The sequence below is a fragment of the Schistocerca nitens genome, chromosome 4 (assembly GCF_023898315.1).
Source record: "Schistocerca nitens isolate TAMUIC-IGC-003100 chromosome 4, iqSchNite1.1, whole genome shotgun sequence".
NCBI classification, from domain to species: Eukaryota; Metazoa; Arthropoda; class Insecta; order Orthoptera; family Acrididae; genus Schistocerca; species Schistocerca nitens.
The window spans coordinates 700,051,094-700,069,490 of NC_064617.1; the positions used below are offsets into that span (position 1 = coordinate 700,051,094).

Sequence of the window (18,397 nt, forward strand, 5' to 3'; positions counted from 1 at the left end):
TAACATTGGTGCCTCTTCTGGTGTTAATCCTATTACTTCAAAATCATTCTTAATCGAATCCAGGTACCTTCTCCTTGGTCTACCCCGACTCCTCCCACCCTCTACTGCTGAACCCATAAGTCTCTTGGGCAACCTTGCTTCTCCCATGAGTGTAACATGACCCCACCATCTAAGCCTGTTCACCCTGACTGCTGTATCTATAGAGTTCATTCCCAGTTTTTCTTTGATTTCCTCATTGTGGATACCCTCCTGCCATTGTTCCCATCGACTTGTACCTGCAATCATCCTAGCTACTTTCATATCCGTAACCTCAACCTTATTGATAAGGTAACCTGAATCCACCCAGCTTTCGCTCCCATACAACAAAGTTTATCGAAAGATTGAACAGTGCACAGATAACTTGGTCTTGGTACTGACTTCCTTCTTGCAGAAGAGAGTAGGTCGTAGCTGAGCGCTCACTGCATTAGCTTTGCTACACCTCGCTTCCAGTTCTTTCACTATGTTGCCATCCTGTGAGAATATGCATCCTAAGTACTTGAAACCATCCACCTCTTCTAACTTTGTTCCTCCTATTTGGCATTCAATTCGTTTATATCTCTTTCCCACAGACATTACTTTCGTTTTGGAGATGCTAATCTTCATACCATAGTCCTTACATTTCTGATCTAGCTCTGAAATGTTACTTTGCAAACTTTCAATCGAATCTGCCATCACAACTAAGACATCCACATGTGCGAAACTGCTTATTTTGTGTTCACATATCTTAATCTCACCCAGCCAGTCTGTTGTTTTCAACATATGATACATAAATAATATGAACAACAATGGAGACAGGTTGCAGCCTTGTCTTACCCCTCAAACTACTCTGAACGATGAACTCAATTTACCCTCTAACTGCTGCCTGGCTATCTATGTAAAGACCTTTAATTTCATGCAAAAGTTTGCCTCCTATTCCATAATCTCGTAGAACAGACAATAACTTCCTACTAGGAACCCGATCATATGCCTTTTCTAGATCTATAAAGCATAGATACAATTCCCTGTTCCACTCGTAACACATCTCCGTTATTTGCCGAAAGCTAAAGATCTGGTCCTGACAACCTCTAAGGGTCCTAAACCCACACTGATTTTCATCCAATCTGTCCTCAACTAATACTCACACTTTCCTTTCAACAATACCTGAGAAGATTTTACCCACAATGCTGATTAAAGAGATACCTCTGTAGTTGTTATAGCCTTTTCTGTTTCCATGTTTAAAGATTGGTGTGATTACTGCTTTCATCCAGTCTGATGGAATCTGTCCCGACTCCCACGCCATTTCAATTATCCTGTGTAGCCATTTAAGACCTGGCATTCTACTGTATTTGATGAGTTCCAACTTAATTTCATCCACCCCAGCCGCTTTATTGCATTGCAATCTATTGACCATTTTCTCCACTTCCTCAAATGTGATTCTATTTCCATCATCATTCCTATCCCATTGTACTTCGAAATATGAAACATTACTGATCGTATTTTCACCTACATTGAGCAACTCTTCAAAATATTCTCTCCATCTGCCCAAGGCATCAACAGGATTCACTAGCAGTTTTCCTGACATGCCCAAAATACTTGTCATTTCCTTCTTACCTCCCTTTCGAAGACTGCTAATTATACTCCATAATGGTTTTCCAGCAGCTTGATCCAAGGTCTCCAACCTGTTTCGAAAGTCTTCCCAAGATTTCTTCTTGGATGCTGCAATTATCTGTTTGGCTTTGTTTCTTTCTTCAACATAACTTTCTCTGTCTACCTGAGTTCTAGTATGTAGCCATTTTTGATACGCCTTCTTTTTCCTTTTACAGGCTGCCTTGACTGTGTCATTCCACCAAGCTGTTTGCTTCATCCTACCTTTACACACTACTGTTCCAACACATTCTTTAGCCACTTCTAGTACTGTGTCCCTGTACCTTGTCCATTCCTTTTTGAATGACTGTAATTGACTACGTTCAATTAACTGGTACCTTTCTGAGAGCACTGTTATGTACTTGTGCCTGATTTCCTTATCCTGAAGTTTCTTCACTCTTATCCTCTTACATATGGACCTGACCTTCTGCACTTTCGGCCTCACAATACCAATTTCACTGCAGATTAAATAGTGATCAGTGTTATCAAAGAATCCCATGAATAGACGTGTGTCCCTCACAGGCTTTCTGAATTCCTGATCTGTTATTATATAGTCAATGACAGATCTGGTTCCCCTGCCTTCCCAAGTATACCGGTGAATGTTCTTATGTTTAAAAAAGGAGTTTGTGATTGCTAAGCCCATACTGGCACAGAAATGCAAGAGTTGTTTCCTGTTCCTGTTGGCCTCCATATCCTCTCCAAATTTACCCATATCCTTTTCATACCCTTCTGTTCGATTTCCAATCCTGGCATTAAAATCACCCATGAGCAGAACACTGTCCTTGTCCTTTACTCTAACAACTACATCACTGAGCGTGTCATAAAAACTATCCATCTTATCTTGATCTGTCCTTTCACAATACGAATATACTGACACAATCCTAATTTTCTTGCTAGACACTGTCAAACCTATCCGTATCAGTCGTTCGTTTACGTACCTTATTTCAACTACACTGGGTTCCATTTCTTTCCTGATGTAAAGCCCTACACTCCATTGTGCTATTCCTGCTTTGACTCCTGAAAGGTAGACCTTGTATTCTCCCTTTTCCTCTTCTTTCTCACCCCTTACCCGAATGTCACTAACAGCTAAAACGTCCAACCCCATCTTACTTGCAGCCTCTGCCAGCACTACCTTCTTCCCAGAGTAGCCCCCATTGATATTAATAGCTCCCCATCTCGTTACCATTCGTCTGCCGAGTCGTATCTTAGGAGTCCCTGGTTTGTCAATTAGAGGTGGGACTCCGTCACCTCCAAAGGTCCGAGGCATTTTGCTCTGATTGTTGCCAGCACTATATTTAAAGTTCCAGGGAAGCAGGTTGCTAGCCTTACCTGCCCTGGGTCCCATTGAGTTTTACCCGTAACGGTTGAGTGACTAACCGGTGGATTTGGTAGTCTTTGCCGTCTGAGCACAAAGGTGACCACGACTTAGAACATGTCCGAGATGCCCGGCCTTATTCCAAAGTAACTGGTATCCCGACTGTCAGGACCACTTACTTGGCCACTCATACGTTGCCCATGGTTCATGAATTAGGCCATGACAACAGGAACCCACACCATGAACCACCAAAGTCAGTTTACAGAAAAATTATTGAGTGTATTCTAAATTCTAGTATGATAAATTTCCTAGATAAAGAAAAGCTTGTACCCACAGATCAACTCGAATTTAGAAAGTATCGATCGTGAAAAACTCATCTTTCACTTTTCTCTGTCGATATACTGCGAGCCACGGATGCAGAGCAACAGGCAGATTCCACATTGCTAGATTTACGGAAAGTGTTTGACACAGTGTCGCACTGCAGACTGTTAACAGAGGTCCGAGCATACGGAATAGGTCCTCAAATATACACTCCTGGAAATTGAAATAAGAACACCGTGAATTCATTGTCCCAGGAAGGGGAAACTTTATTGACACATTCCTGGGGTCAGATACATCACATGATCACACTGACAGAACCACAGGCACATAGACACAGGCAACAGAGCATGCACAATGTCGGCACTAGTACAGTGTATATCCACCTTTCGCAGCAATGCAGGCTGCTATTCTCCCATGGAGACGATCGTAGAGATGCTGGATGTAGTCCTGTGGAACGGCTTGCCATGCCATTTCCACCTGGCGCCTCAGTTGGACCAGCGTTCGTGCTGGACGTGCAGACCGCGTGAGACGACGCTTCATCCAGTCCCAAACATGCTCAATGGGGGACAGATCCGGAGATCTTGCTGGCCAAGGTAGTTGACTTACACCTTCTAGAGCACGTTGGGTGGCACGGGATACATGCGGGCGTGCATCGTCCTGTTGGAACAGCAAGTTCCCTTGCCGGTCTAGGAATGGTAGAACGATGGGTTCGATGACGGTTTGGATGTACCGTGCACTATTCAGTGTCCCCTCGACGATCACCAGTGGTGTACGGCCGGTGTAGGAGATCGCTCCCCACACCATGATGCCGGGTGTTGGCCCTGTGTGCCTCGGTCGTATGCAGTCCTGATTGTGGCGCTCACCTGCACGGCGCCAAACACGCATACGACCATCATTGGCACCAAGGCAGAAGCGACTCCCATCGCTGAAGACGACACGTCTCCATTCGTCCCTCCATTCACGCCTGTCGCGACACCACTGGAGGCGGGCTGCACGATGTTGGGGCGTGAGCGGAAGACGGCCTAACGGTGTGCGGGACCGTAGCCCAGCTTCATGGAGACGGTTGCGAATGGTCCTCGCCGATACCCCAGGAGCAACAGTGTCCCTAATTTGCTGGGAAGTGGCGGTGCGGTCCCCTATGGCACTGCGTAGGATCCTACGGTCTTGGCGTGCATCCGTGCGTCGCTGCGGTCCGGTCCCAGGTCGACGGGCACGTGCACCTTCCGCCGACCACTGGCGACAACATCGATGTACTGTGGAGACCTCACGCCCCACGTGTTGAGCAATTCGGCGGTACGTCCACCCGGCCTCCCGCATGCCCACTATACGCCCTCGCTCAAAGTCCGTCAACTGCACATACGGTTCACGTCCACGATGTCGCGGCATGCTACCAGTGTTAAAGACTGCGATGGAGCTCCGTATGCCACGGCAAACTGGCTGACACTGACGGCGGCGGTCCACAAATGCTGCGCAGCTAGCGCCATTCGACGGCCAACACCGCGGTTCCTGGTGTGTCCGCTGTGCCGTGCGTGTGATCATTGCTTGTATAGCCCTCTCGCAGTGTCCGGAGCAAGTATGGTGGGTCTGACACACCGGTGTCAATATGTTCTTTTTTCCATTTCCAGGAGTGTATGTGTGGCTCGCAGACTTTTGAAGTAGTAGAATATAGTACGTAGTTTTGGACGGCGAGTGTTGATCTGAGACGAAAGTATCGTCAGCACTGCCCCAAGGAAGTGCGATAGATCCGCTCCTTTTCTCTATATACACCTATCAGCCAGAACACTATGACCACTGACCTACTACCGATATCAAGTCCAGGCAATAGCAGCGTCACCTGGCGAGGAATGACTTCTAAAAAATGGTTCAAATGGCTCTAAACTCTATGGGACTTGACATCTGAGGTCATCAGTCCTCTAGACCTAGAACCAGCATCTGGCATGTGCGTGTGAAGCATACACTCTTCACTATTTTGATATTCCTTGCATGAAGAACAGAACGAAAATCCTTCGGTAAGTTTCCATTTCAGTTGTTCACTTATTAAAAACTTAGTTACTGGGATTCCGCCAAAATTGGAACAGAATTGGCGGTTTATTTTTGTGTGAATTGTTTACTTTTCCTCATTCGAAGAAGTATCATCGTTTATGAGTAACGGTCGCATCTCTCTTGTTGATAGGTGTAATTGCTCTTCTTTTGTGAAAACACTGTATAATTTGCACAAACGCACCTTGCATTAGTTATTGCGACAGATTTCTGAAACATAGTACCTCGGTAAACAAGCAGTTGGCAACCAGGAGGTCAATAGCTTATGAAAATCCTCATTGTGTCGGTTTGCAGTAACATACCAGAAGAAATTTCATGTTTATTTTCATACTAGGAAATTCTCTTTTCGCTGGCTGTCGATGACTTAAAAGATTACAGTTCTGGATTGAAAAAAAAAAATAAAATAAAACTATAGCTCCTGCGACATCGCCGTAGATAATGGAGTTATATGTGTTGACGATTTGCCGGCCGCGGTGACCGAGCGGCTCTAGGCGCTTCAGTCCGGAACCGCGCGACTGCTACGGTCGCAGGTTCGAATCCTGCCTCGTGCATGGATGTGTGTGATGCTGTTAGGTTATTTAGGTTTAAGTAGTTCTAAGTTCTAGGGGACTGATGACCTCAGATGTTAAGTCCCATAGTGCTCAGAGCCATTTGAACCATTTGTTGACGATTTGGCAAAATATTCTCCTCCTTATGTGCTGTCATTCGCCAAAATCTCGTTTCGATGTCTCAATGTGTTCAAGAGGTACTTAGGATGTTATGAATATTTCATTCTCTCGCGAGTGCGATCGGCAGTAAACGCATTACATACATCCATTTTCTTAAGAATGGAGAAAGAAAAATTCAATATTTTAGTTAAATTTTATAGACAGCAACATATAATGTAACATGCAATAAATGCAAAGTCATAGCAACCCCTATTTTCAATCGGAAACTTTAACTCTTAGTTAAATGTATTACAATAAGTACGACCATTAGTGAAATAATGGCTCCTTCACCATGAAGCTAACATATAAAGCTACAGGTAACGTAAAAATCAATTTCTTTACAGAATAGTTTCTGTTAAATCGTTTGCGAACCGGCGCCAATCGGCGCGGGCAAAGAATGTGTACGCGGCTCAATATGCGCAGAACAAGCGCGACATGTGCGGAAAGTGCGCGTCGCGCTGTATTATCGTGTCACTTCTCACGTGTTATACGCATCTCAGTTTGCACTTAGAGTTAGCATTGGTTCTTAAAGCCACGCGCGAGGCACAAAACGTTCGTTCGAATTTCAGATGTTGAACAGTTGTCTGACTGGAGAAGATCCCTTGTACCACGAAAAAGTTCGTCCTGTTCATTGGTAGTTTTGGCCCCTTTCAATTTTTTCCTTCTTTGAATTCTGAGATGAGGCAGACTGGTTTTAGAACAGAAGTTCCCGAGTTGCTCACGAGTAGAGTCGCAGCGTAGTCGCTGTGCTGGCGGTGATATGTCATGCTAATTCCGTGCGCACGTAGATGGCGACTTTGTAGGTCCACAAAGCTCTCTGAAGGTAATGCAGATGAAAATCTCCGGTAAATTGTGCCAAACGTCCGAAGCGGTAAGCAGGAAATTTGTCTAGGCTGCTCGGGTTGCTGTGACAGAATGATTGGACAGAGATGTCCGCCTCGCAGAAACTGGCAGCCATCATCGAACCTCGTTAAGAATCACGCACGATTAGGAAGGAGGTGAATAATTTGTGCTGCCAGCTACAATATCAACTCTGCATCAAATCCCGAAGCTCACGTCAGTATTCTGGAGGTCACATTGTACAAATCACCCTTCCACAGAAGCATATAATCCCTCACACTACCCGTCCCCGCTTTTTGACACTGTATGTTAGGAGGAGAAACTTTAACACGATTGCAATTTGGAAATTAACGTCAGTTATTATTAAAAATACATTAACGTATGTATCAAGTTTTACTATATACACATGAACCTTAAGTTATGTCTTAACATAAATTTACGTGAAATTAAGGCACCTTAAGTAGTTGTCCCGCTAGAACGTACATTTGTATTACTTTCATTTTCATTAAAGAGCCAGCCCGTGCCTATACAAGGGAAATATAAATGTCGACTGCCAGCCGGAGTGGCCGAGCGGTTCTAGGCGCTACAATCTGGAACCGCGCTGCTGCTACGGTCGCAGGTTCGAATCCGCCCTCGGGCATGGATGTGCGTGATGTCCTTAGGTTAGTTAGGTTTAAGTAGTTCTAAGTTCTAGGGGACTGATGACCTCAGAAGAAATGCCGACTAAGTAATAAAAAATGATTTCAATTTTTCCTTGTACTTTGGTGAATTGAGTATTGTGAGTTAATCTGTAAACTGAACCACTGAGCAAATCTTTTAAGAAAACGTCTGCGACACTTCATAAGCTTCTGTAAACTTGGGTGAGCTCTCTCAGTAGACTGTTGTTTTGTCTCGCCATAAACGAACAGAACACACGTCTCTTTTCTTGCAGAAAGTACTATTGAAAACAATCACCTTCGTCGGCGTATGTTATCAGAAACGTCCTTGGATATTACGGTCATCTGAAGGAAATGTCGGAGCCCAAAAGAGCACAAAACTCGCAGTAGCCGTATCTGTCGGCTGCTGCTTCGGGAAAATGATCGAATGAAATATATGTGACAAGTTAAAACTGTAAACCAGAACGGAATTCGGAAAGAGATACCTCCTTTCATGAGATGTACCCCCCCACCCCCCCAATTACGCGATCCGTATATAGATATGGATACTTGTACATGAAACAAGAGTGGATGAAGTTACCTTTATAATGTTTTTCGGAATGTGTTAGACAGGATTTCCCATTGGAGAAAACATGTAGTTAATATCTGCTGTAAATACTGTAAATGCTGTAAATATTGTTATGGACTGACTCTAAGCTTCAACTTGTCATTTACTCTTCCATTTTCCTACAAAACTCAGATAATGTTCTGTACCTTTTTTCACTCACTTTTTGAACAAGTTCGTCCTTGCCCGTACGTACCAAAACATGCGATATAAATGTTTCACATTCTCTCCATAAACTGCATACATTTCATCGAGAAAGTATACCGATTCCTTTTTTTCTTCACACGGTGAATGAATCAGTGCCATTACTTCACAGTCAGTTGAGATTTGCGATTGCTGATGCCATTATTAACATTTCGCACACAGTTCACAACAATGTAGCTTCTTCCTCAGTTACAATACTGGAATACACGCTGCCGCGCTGCATATTGGCGTACACCGCATGTTGATTTCCTTTCGTAGTTGCACTTGTACACAGTACAAAGATAACTATCCACCAAAACGCACTTAAAAACACATGATCAAGATAGTTTTTGGAACAACTACAGTCTGATTTAAATTAGTTGTCTGATGTTTAGTGTCGACAGTTAAGAAATTGTCACGAGTCCAAGCAGCCCCCACAGCACTTCCCTCTCATTGTCGACAGAGAATCTCCGTAAAGCTTCTATGTCTCACAAAAGTCTAGTAAAAAACTGAAATTCAAGTACGGTATAGATCTCTATGAGTAGCCGAGGTCGCTGACGCGTACTAGAGCGGTGACACTCGACTCGGAGGTAAGTGGTTCGAATCCTGGTGGTGGATGACAATTTTCACTTCCAGTATTTGCCCGGCAAGGGGGAAAGTGGTGTTGGTGTAATGTTCCTGTTCACCAGTCCTCACGCCAAACTCCTGGATTCAGTTCCAAACCTCAGCGCAGTGTCTCATGAAGTGAGGGCATGTGACACTTGTTGATTCGTCCGTCGGATAGGGACGTTAAGCCCGGTGCTTTCCGCGAGAGGAAGGCTGTGCTGGCCACCGGGTTTCACCTTCTTCCACTTCATGCACACGACACAGATACAGACTTAACACTTCATAACAGGTCGGAGGCAGGCAACGGCAAACCACCTCCACTGGCACACTGCCATGGGTGGTTTCTGCATCTGCTCGCCTACGCTCATATCCCGAGTATGGGACTTTGCACTGCAGAGATCTCTGTTGTTGTTTTCGTCTTCAGTCCTGAGACTGGTTTGATGCAGCTCTCCATGCTACTCTATCCTGTGCAAGCTTCTTCATCTCCCAGTACCTACTGCAACCCACATCCTTCTGAATCTGCTTAGTGTATTCATCTCTTGGTCTCCCCCTACGATTTTTACCCTCCACGCTGCCCTCCAATACTAAATTGGTGATCCCTTGATGCCTCAGGACATGTCCTACCAACCGATCCCTTCTTCTAGTCAAGTTGTGCCACAAGCTCCTCTTCTCCCCAATTCTGTTCAATACCTCTTCATTAGTTATGTGATCTACCCATCTAATCTTCAGCATTCTTCTGTAGCACCACATTTCGAAAGCTTCTATTCTCTTCTTGTCTAAACTATTTATCGTCCATGTTTCACTTCCATACATGGCTACACTCCATACGAATACTTTCAGAAACGACGTCCTGACATTTAAATCTATACTCGATGTTAACAAATTTTTCTTCTTCGGAAACGCTTTCCTTGCCATTGCCAGTCTACATTTTATATCCTCTCTACTTCGACCATCATCAGTTATTTTGCTCCCCAAATAGCAAAACTCCTTTACTATTTTAAGTGTCTCATTTCCTAATCTAATTCCCTCAGCATCACCCGACTTAATTCGACTACATTCCATTATCCTCGTTTCGCTTTTGTGGATATTCTTCTTATACCCTCCTTTCAAGACACTGTCCATTCCGGTCAACTGCTCTTGCAAGTCCTTTGCTGTCTCTGACAGAATTACAATGTCATCGGCGAACCTCAAAGTTTTTATTTCTTCTCCATGGATTTTAATACCTACTCCGAACTTTTCTTTCGTTTCCTTTACTGCTTGCTCAATATACAGATTGAATAACATCGGGGATAGGCTACAACCCTATCTCACTCCTTTCCCAGCCACTGCTTCCCTTTCATACACCCCCCCCCCCGACTCTTATACCTGCCATCTGCTTTCTGTACAAATTGTAAATAGCCTTTCGCTCCCTGTATTTTACCCCTGTCACCTTCTGAATTTGAAAGAGAGTATTCCAATCAACATTGTCAAAAGCTTTCTCTAAGTCTACAAATCCTAGAAACGTAGGTTTGCCTTTCCTTAATCTTTCGTGTAAGATAAGTCGTAGGTTCAGTGCCTCTAAACAGATAGAAACTTGTCTCGTCGTGTCTCTAAAGCTACCGAACTCCCTGAAATATTTTTTTCGTTGTCAATCAAAATACAAATCGCAGCAAGGGGACACTCCGAAGTTGCAAATCGGATTGCATTTGCTACGTATAAGCTTGAGTGTTTGCTTCTTTAGTTACCAATTTTTGGAATATTTAATACTTAAAAAGTTTGACGTTTAAAAAAATACTACTATCTTCTACAAATACATGTAAAAATTCTGAAATTCTTTATTTTAATTATGGAGGGAGTTACGTTCTTTCTTTAAATCAGCAAAGTTTTAGCCTCTTGAGAACTGGCCGGCAGGCACAATGCTTTGCGCAACGCTAGCGGCGGAACTGTTGGAACTGACAGTGCCAGTTTCCTGTTAGTATATTATTGGAGGAAGCAGTCCATCATGCTAAGCTGTTAACTATCAAATATTTTAAACCTAGTAGTCTTGGAATGATGCCGTTTCTCTGTTGCAGCTACCAGGAGAACATGAAGCGCTTCTGTGCCATCTACCGGGAGCACCAGAGCACGTCCCTGGAGAGGGCGGTGTGGTGGGTGCAGTACGTGATCCGCCACCAGGGGGCGCCTCACCTGCGCAGCGCAGCCCTCGACCTGCACTGGTGGCAGCTGCTGCTGCTCGACGTCATAGCCTTCATACTGGCTGTGGCGGCCGTGGCGGCGTTTCTCCTCTACAAGCTGACTCGGTGGTTCTTCTCGTGGCTCACTCGTCCCAGCAAACTAAAGAAACAGTGAAAGTGTCCCTGCATCACGTGTCAGAAATCTGGCAGAGACCTCTTGCATGCTATAGTCGTATTTCGTAGGAGTGCTCCTATAGTGTGCGCGACTTTCGCCTCCTTAACAGACTCATCCCTGCAACTTTAACGAGTGTCCTTGGGAAGTGATAAAATCGCTAGAGCATACACGTCATGACAACCGGCTATTCATGTGTTAGCTGCATGAAGTTCGACATAGGAAGAGCACGAGATCGTGATGATCATCTCTAAGACTGCTCTCTGCAACAAAATCACGTCCCGCACTGGGTAACGAAAGTCAAGTTAACGTATGTTCATCAAACGCTACTTACTGTGTATTAAAATGTTTGTCTTTTGCTGCAACTGATTAGGCTCTAGACACAGTAGTTACGACCCTTTTTAGTAGAGTTCAACAAACACATACCGTATTACAAAAGAGGCAAACTTTCTACTTATAATTACCTACTTCACTTTTTCTGTTTATCAGCAAATACTGGGTGATCAAAAAGTCAGTATAGATTTGAAAACTTAATAAACCACGGAATAATGTAGATAGAGAGGTAAAAATTGACACACATGCTTGGAATGACATGGGGTTTTATTAGAACAAAATGTTCGACAGATCGCGCTGGACAGCAATAACTGCTACCGTGATGGGTAAGAGGTACGCCGATATGTTACAGAATCGCATCATCCCCAACCTGGCTGATAAACACCTGCTGGAACGTACGATATTTATGCAAGATGGCGCTCCACCCCATATTGCTAGACGCGTGAAAGATCTCTCGCGCGTCGTTTGGTGACGATCGTGTGCTCAGCCACCACTTTCATCATACTTGGCATCCCAGGTCCCCAGACCTCAGTCCGTTACCTGAGGTTACCTGAAGTCGCAAGTGTATCGTGATCGACCGACATCTCTAGGGATATTGAAAGACAACATCCGACGCCAATGCCTCACCATAACTCCGGACATGCTTTAGAGTGCTGTTCACAACATTATTCCACGACTACAGCTATTGTTGAGGAATGATGGTGGACATATTGAGCATTTGCTGTAAAGAACATCATCTTTGCTTTTTCTTACTTTGTTATGCTAATTGTTGCTATTCTGATCAGATGAAGCGCCATCTGTCGGACATTTTTGAACTTTTGTATTTTTTGGTTCTAATAAAAGCGCATGTCATTCCAAGCATGTGTGTCAATTTGTACCTCTCTATCTACATTATTCCGTGACTTATTATGTTTTCAAATTTATACTGACTTTTTTGATCACCCGGTATATACGCTGCAGTTACCAGTCGAGTAAAATACACTCTTTGTGCAAATACATTCTATATAGCCATCTGTGCAGATAATAACAATTAAGTGTTTATTTACCGTCAAATGTTCTGAAATCCACGTCTTAGCTTTAGAGAGTTGTCACTGCAGATTGTAGCTATTTTCCAAAATGTGACTCTGATATTCTTGGAACTGCTGTACTTGTCATAATAATTGATTTATTGTGATGGTTGATTTCAGATCCATTTTGTAATTGTTAATGTTTCTAATATCTATTTATCTGCTGTTCCTGTAATGGGCTATAGTTAATAAAATTCGCATGTGAGGCTGCACAATTAATGAAATCTAGAGAGTTTTGAGAGCTGTAATAACTGTCAGTTGGTTTGACGAAGAGTTCTCGGGTTACTGTCTGGTGGCACGCTTTGACGACAGTCATACTGGTAATCATCATATTCTGGCAAAGTGTTTATTTATGTCCAGATTTGCAAGTTGCTTCTACTGGTTGTTGTATTGTATACGAGCATAAACTAATACTCTTCTTGTTCTTGTGTAAATCAGTGCTACCTCTAGTTATTACGTGAAAGCCATTTTTCGTTATCATTTACTGTTGCTCTGTAACACTCTAGAAATTGTTGTAGCTTTTAGTTACGCTAGCATTTAGATAAATTGCTTTTATTTATTTGTCTATTGAACCAAGGGAGATATGATACAAAGAATTTCAGTAACTATTTTCAACTGGCTAAAAGTAACATTATTTCCTATTGCATATCACCGTTTATTAATGATACCACTGGAAAAAATTGAAAGACCGATAATCGTAGATCATGGCTAGAGCGCACGCGTGATTTTTACCACAGTAACAAAAAAGTTTCCGTCAGTGTCACGTCACGTCGTCAAAGTCGAGTGCGCTTACGAAGGATGACTAATCTTTATTTGTAATCTAGACATCATTTCTCGAGATGGATTTTGAAGAGATGGTCATTATTTGCGAACCCTTGATACGTAAAAGAAAGTATTATAAAAATAATGCTGGGTGCACCCCTTTCGGTGTGGCAGGCTACAAGTGGAACGTTTAACACATTGTTTCAAAAACTTCGACAACATCCAAGAATTTTTTTCCATTATTTTTGAGCGAATGAGTGTTGAAAGTTTGATGAATTACTTCGCGTTTTATCGGCATTCACACACAAAAATACGAACATGAGGCTGCCTGTACCAACTGATAATAAGTAGTTGAAAATATTATTCCACCGATTTTTCATATACTTTAACTTTCATATTTACGTCCGAATGATCCATCCAGCCGAAAAGGGCTGGTCTTTTTCACACTTCTTCAGAGCTTTGTGCATAGTTACGTTCTGCGAAGCAAAACGATGCGAAGACGTTGATGCCATGTTTGCGTGTCACTGTCGTTGGTCGGAAAGCAAATGGAGAGTGGAGAATGCACGGAAAGTGACAATTTTGTCACCCGTGCGCGCACTGCTATCAAAACCTAGAAGCGCAGTGACAGTTTTGTCATGGGCTTGTTCGCGAATGGGCAGACAGAAGTGTCATCCGGCTGTCACATCCTAAAATGCGCGCATCTACGTTTATATCCACGGTCCCTTCCCCAAGATCAACCAACCAGTCCACAGATCGGACAAGAGTGACAACAGTCACGGTGACAGAAATCACACGTGAGCGCTAGCCCTAACGTTATGATGAAACAAAAGAAAAGTCTGCTGCGGAATAACTCTCCAAATATTGACAGAATTTATATTAAACTGTTAAATAGTTCATAGATTTACTGAAATCTCTGCTGCATTCATATAATTGTCTTTCGAACTGGAGAAGATACTGCTTGGTCAGTTTGTATGGTACTGTGCAATTTCTTATTCTTTTTCTATGGTATTTTCAGGAATTACAATGCCTAATGAGTAATCTGTGTAACTCCAGCGTGCTGGGTATAGTGCATCACAGCCTAACGAAGAAGTTAATTCGCATTATGGTCAATTGTTACCCAAACTCACACGCTCGCATAATATATTGAGAAATACTTCAAATCATAAATTATTAAGTTGCCGGCACCAAGTTTACCTACTCTACGCAATAAAGTGGAGAAAAATATAAATGTAGAATTTGCGCTTCCACAGAGCACAAAACTTTATACACAATACAGGTAATACATTCGTGTCTGCAGTAGCAACAGATTTGTGTTAAAGGACACGTGAAATTACTTAGAATTTGTTTAGATCGAAGCATGTCATGTTTTCTCTTAGGGGCACCGCGGCATTGTTGTAAGAAGTACGAAAAATGACTCTGTTATGATGGAAAGAAAATTCCGGTTATTTTGTGATAAGAAGAGGGAATCAAACTCAGGAGATTACCTGCATGTAATAAATGACGTCTTTTGAAATAATAAAGAAAAAACTTAGTGACTGCATCATTCACTCAGCTCTGCCAGACAACCGCAATGACGAACCAGACCATATGGAATCCCATCTGTGTGGGTAAGAAAAGAACCAACGGTTGCCCATACTGAGCCTAAAACATTATAGAAGTTGTTTAATGTGTAATATTCACTGCAAATTCTGTACTAATACCAGTATTGTTACATCACAGTGAATCCAGGAAAGAAGTTAATTTTCCTTACTTACCCTCCCCATCCCGGAAAGAAGGCCGATTTCTAGGTTAAGTTCGGAGATGTTTGTGTACGTGCGATAAAACTTAATTGCACTGCCACCTGCCCCTCTACCATTGCATTCATCAGCGTTGGGAGGCCTTAAATTTGGGCAGGTCAATTTGTTAGGAAAACGAGATTTTCTGGTTTCACTTTTGGCTTCGCCAAGTCAAAACAAACTGATCACCTTCCAACCTAACCTAGACCCCGACCTGCACTACAGATTAATGTGTCACCACTACCGAGATATCAGGGGGTCCAATACATGATATTCACCTCATCTGCCATGCCAGTGCTTGTGAGAATGAAATAAAGTCTGCAATAACAGACAGATCTATAGCACAGTGCTTGATCGTCATTAGCAATTTCTGCCCCGTGTATACAGTTTGTATGTCACTGTGGCGCCTTGTTAACCCAGCTTTGTGAGTGGATCAGCCTTTTCTGGCATGAATCGACGGTAAACAACATTAGCAGCATATTTAACTCGCTGTTTTTTTAATAAATAACTGAAATAACAAGCCTACATATTATTCATGGCTACATATTATTCATGGCTAACTGCAGGAATTAAGAAATCTGCAGGCGCTCTAGAACCCCCAGAAGGCTTACAAACTGTAATGCAGCTCTAAAGTCACATCTTAGATGCTATAGAAAAGTCTATAGAAAGGGCGTGCATGCAGCAGTAAAAGCTGAACAATGACTTTTATCAGAAAGGCAGCAATAAAACCAAATGCCTTTGGAAGGTCATAAAATAGAGCGTAGGTAAATTCTAACTGACAGAGAAAAATTTGTTTATAAACAAGGAGGAAAAGTTGTTGAAGACCCTCAAAATGTTGGTAATTATGTTTTAGGACTGCTATATTAACATTCCTCAAAATCTTAGCAAGAACTTGAGAAACTAAAAAAGTTAGAAACATAAAAGTTCACATATGTGAAAGAACAATCTTTTTATATCCAATTACACATTCAGAAGCAAGAAATGAAATTAATAAGCTGAAAAATGAAATGTCATGTGGATGTGGTGGTATTCATGATAGAGTCATACAACTTAGTTCAGACAAAATAATAATTGAACTAACTGATATTATTAATATGTCCTTCAAAATTGGTGAATTACTTTCTGCACTTAAAAAATAAATAATAAAACCACTTTACAAAAGAAAGACTGTACATGTAAGGCACAAAATTACAGACCATTGCCACAATTATCAGGTTTTGCTAAATTTACTGAGAGGAAATGTATGAGAGACTTGCGTTTCCCAGACAAATGTAAAATTTTTACCAATGCACAGAATGGCTCCAGGAAAAACAGGTCTACTGATACAACTGTGTATCACTTCCTAGAACAGGTTTTAATTGCAGTAGATAATGCTGACTAAAGCTGTGGAGTATTTTTAGATCCGTACAAGGCATTTTACCTCAATAACCATGACTAATTGCTAGAGAAGCTATATTGCTATGGTGTTCATGGAAAATTGGTTTAAATTGTATCTGTGTGAGAGGTATCAAAATGTAGAAATAACACATAATGGCAAAGAATATTACTCTTCATTCAAGAAAGTTAACTGTGGTGCACCCCAAGGTTCTGTTTTAAGCCCTCTGCTCTTGGTTTCTATTAATGACTTTCTAAAGCATCTAACAAGAGCTGAATAAGTAATTTTTTCAGAAATACAACCCTGTTTATGAAAGGACAGAGCCAAGCTGACATATGAGAAAAATAATTTTTTCAGATAATGCAACCCTGTTTATGAAAGGACAGAGCAAAGCTGACATATGAGAAAAAAAACTTCAACAACAAATGAGCCAGCAGAATGGTTCATGGCAACTGTTTGGTTACAAATGGCCAAAAAAATGGAAGAATTTTAGGCACATAGAGAACAAAGTAAAAAATAACTCTTGAGTAGAGTTGGGGAACTGTGTAATAGAACAAACATCCGTCACCAAATTTTTAGGTGTACGGCTGGACGAAAATTTAAGATGAGAAAAACATGTTGAATTATTGAATAAAAAACTTAGTAGATACTGTTATATATTAAGAAAATTTAAACAATACTGCAATTTTGAAACAGTATTATGTGCCCGCTACTCTTATATACATAGCCTTATAAGGTATGGTATTATATTCTGGGGAATACAGCATTTACAAAAAAATTATTTTAAGCTCCAAACAAGAGCCATTTGAATTCTTAAGGGTGTTCCTCACAGGGAGCCATGTTGAGAACGCTTTAAGGAATTAAAAATTTTGACCCTCCCTGGTTTATTCATTGATGAATCTGTATGTTGTCATAAGTCACATCAAGAGTTCTCTACTCTAAACAGTAAAGTAAGTAAGTATGAAACCAGAAACAGGTAAGATTTTCACAGAGACATTCATTCAAATGCCATGTACCAAAATAGTGTGATGTATCTTCCAAAAATTATGTTCAATGCCTTGCCTAGATAAATAAAAAACTACAAAACTTACATTAATTTAAAGAGAATTAAAGAAACTGAATTGTTAACTTCCGAGGGAAGAGATCTACTTTTAAGACTTCCAAGCACGTGTTTATATTCCACTCCACAAAACTCGCAAAACTCTTTCAGTTCTTCAACAGGAATGGTGTAAGAGAGGAAATCTTGAAACATTTTGTTTATAGTGTCACCACAAACTGCAACAACATATTATAGTGTTGATAAATTTCTTTGTTATCAAAACAGTTAGGTTGTATCACTTGATTTATTCCTGTTGTTATGTAACCTATATGCACAAGTAAGACAACAAATTGCACAAATACGTAAAGTGTAATTAAAAAATAATGTTATTTCCTTTAATTGTTAGAAATATAAATTTCTCTCTCTCTCTCTCTTTCTACAGGGTGAAAAGTATTTAAACTGCAAACTCTGGAAGGTTGTAAGGGATATCAAAACAAATACGTTTCCCTAATGTCATTTTTCCCTATGAGGAGTATTTAAACCGGTAGAGGAAGATTTCTTTGGCGGCAAATTAATTAAATTAACAAACACTTTTCCATTTTTTTATGACCAAGAGACAACACATTAACACAGCCCAATTTCAATTACAGTAGATTTTCAAAAATGCCTCCATTGACACGTAAACAAAGGTTACACTGTCGGATCATGTTCTGTCTGACACGGGCAAAAACCCCAGGAGTATCCTGAATTGTTCCTGCTGCTGCTACTATCCGGGCAACCAGATGCT

At 41.6% G+C, this 18,397-nt stretch overlaps 1 protein-coding gene across 1 annotated transcript in view; it reads left to right on the top strand.

Moving 5' to 3' along the window:
• Window positions 1–11,262, top strand: part of LOC126252511 (UDP-glycosyltransferase UGT5-like) — a 29,397-nt gene extending 18,135 nt beyond the window's left edge. Inside the window, exon 4 of the mRNA XM_049953407.1 lies at window positions 10,986–11,262. Within this exon, the coding sequence (XP_049809364.1) occupies window positions 10,986–11,262 (277 nt within the window). The remainder of the gene's footprint in view (window positions 1–10,985) is intronic.
• Window positions 11,263–18,397: the final 7,135 nt, after the last annotated feature.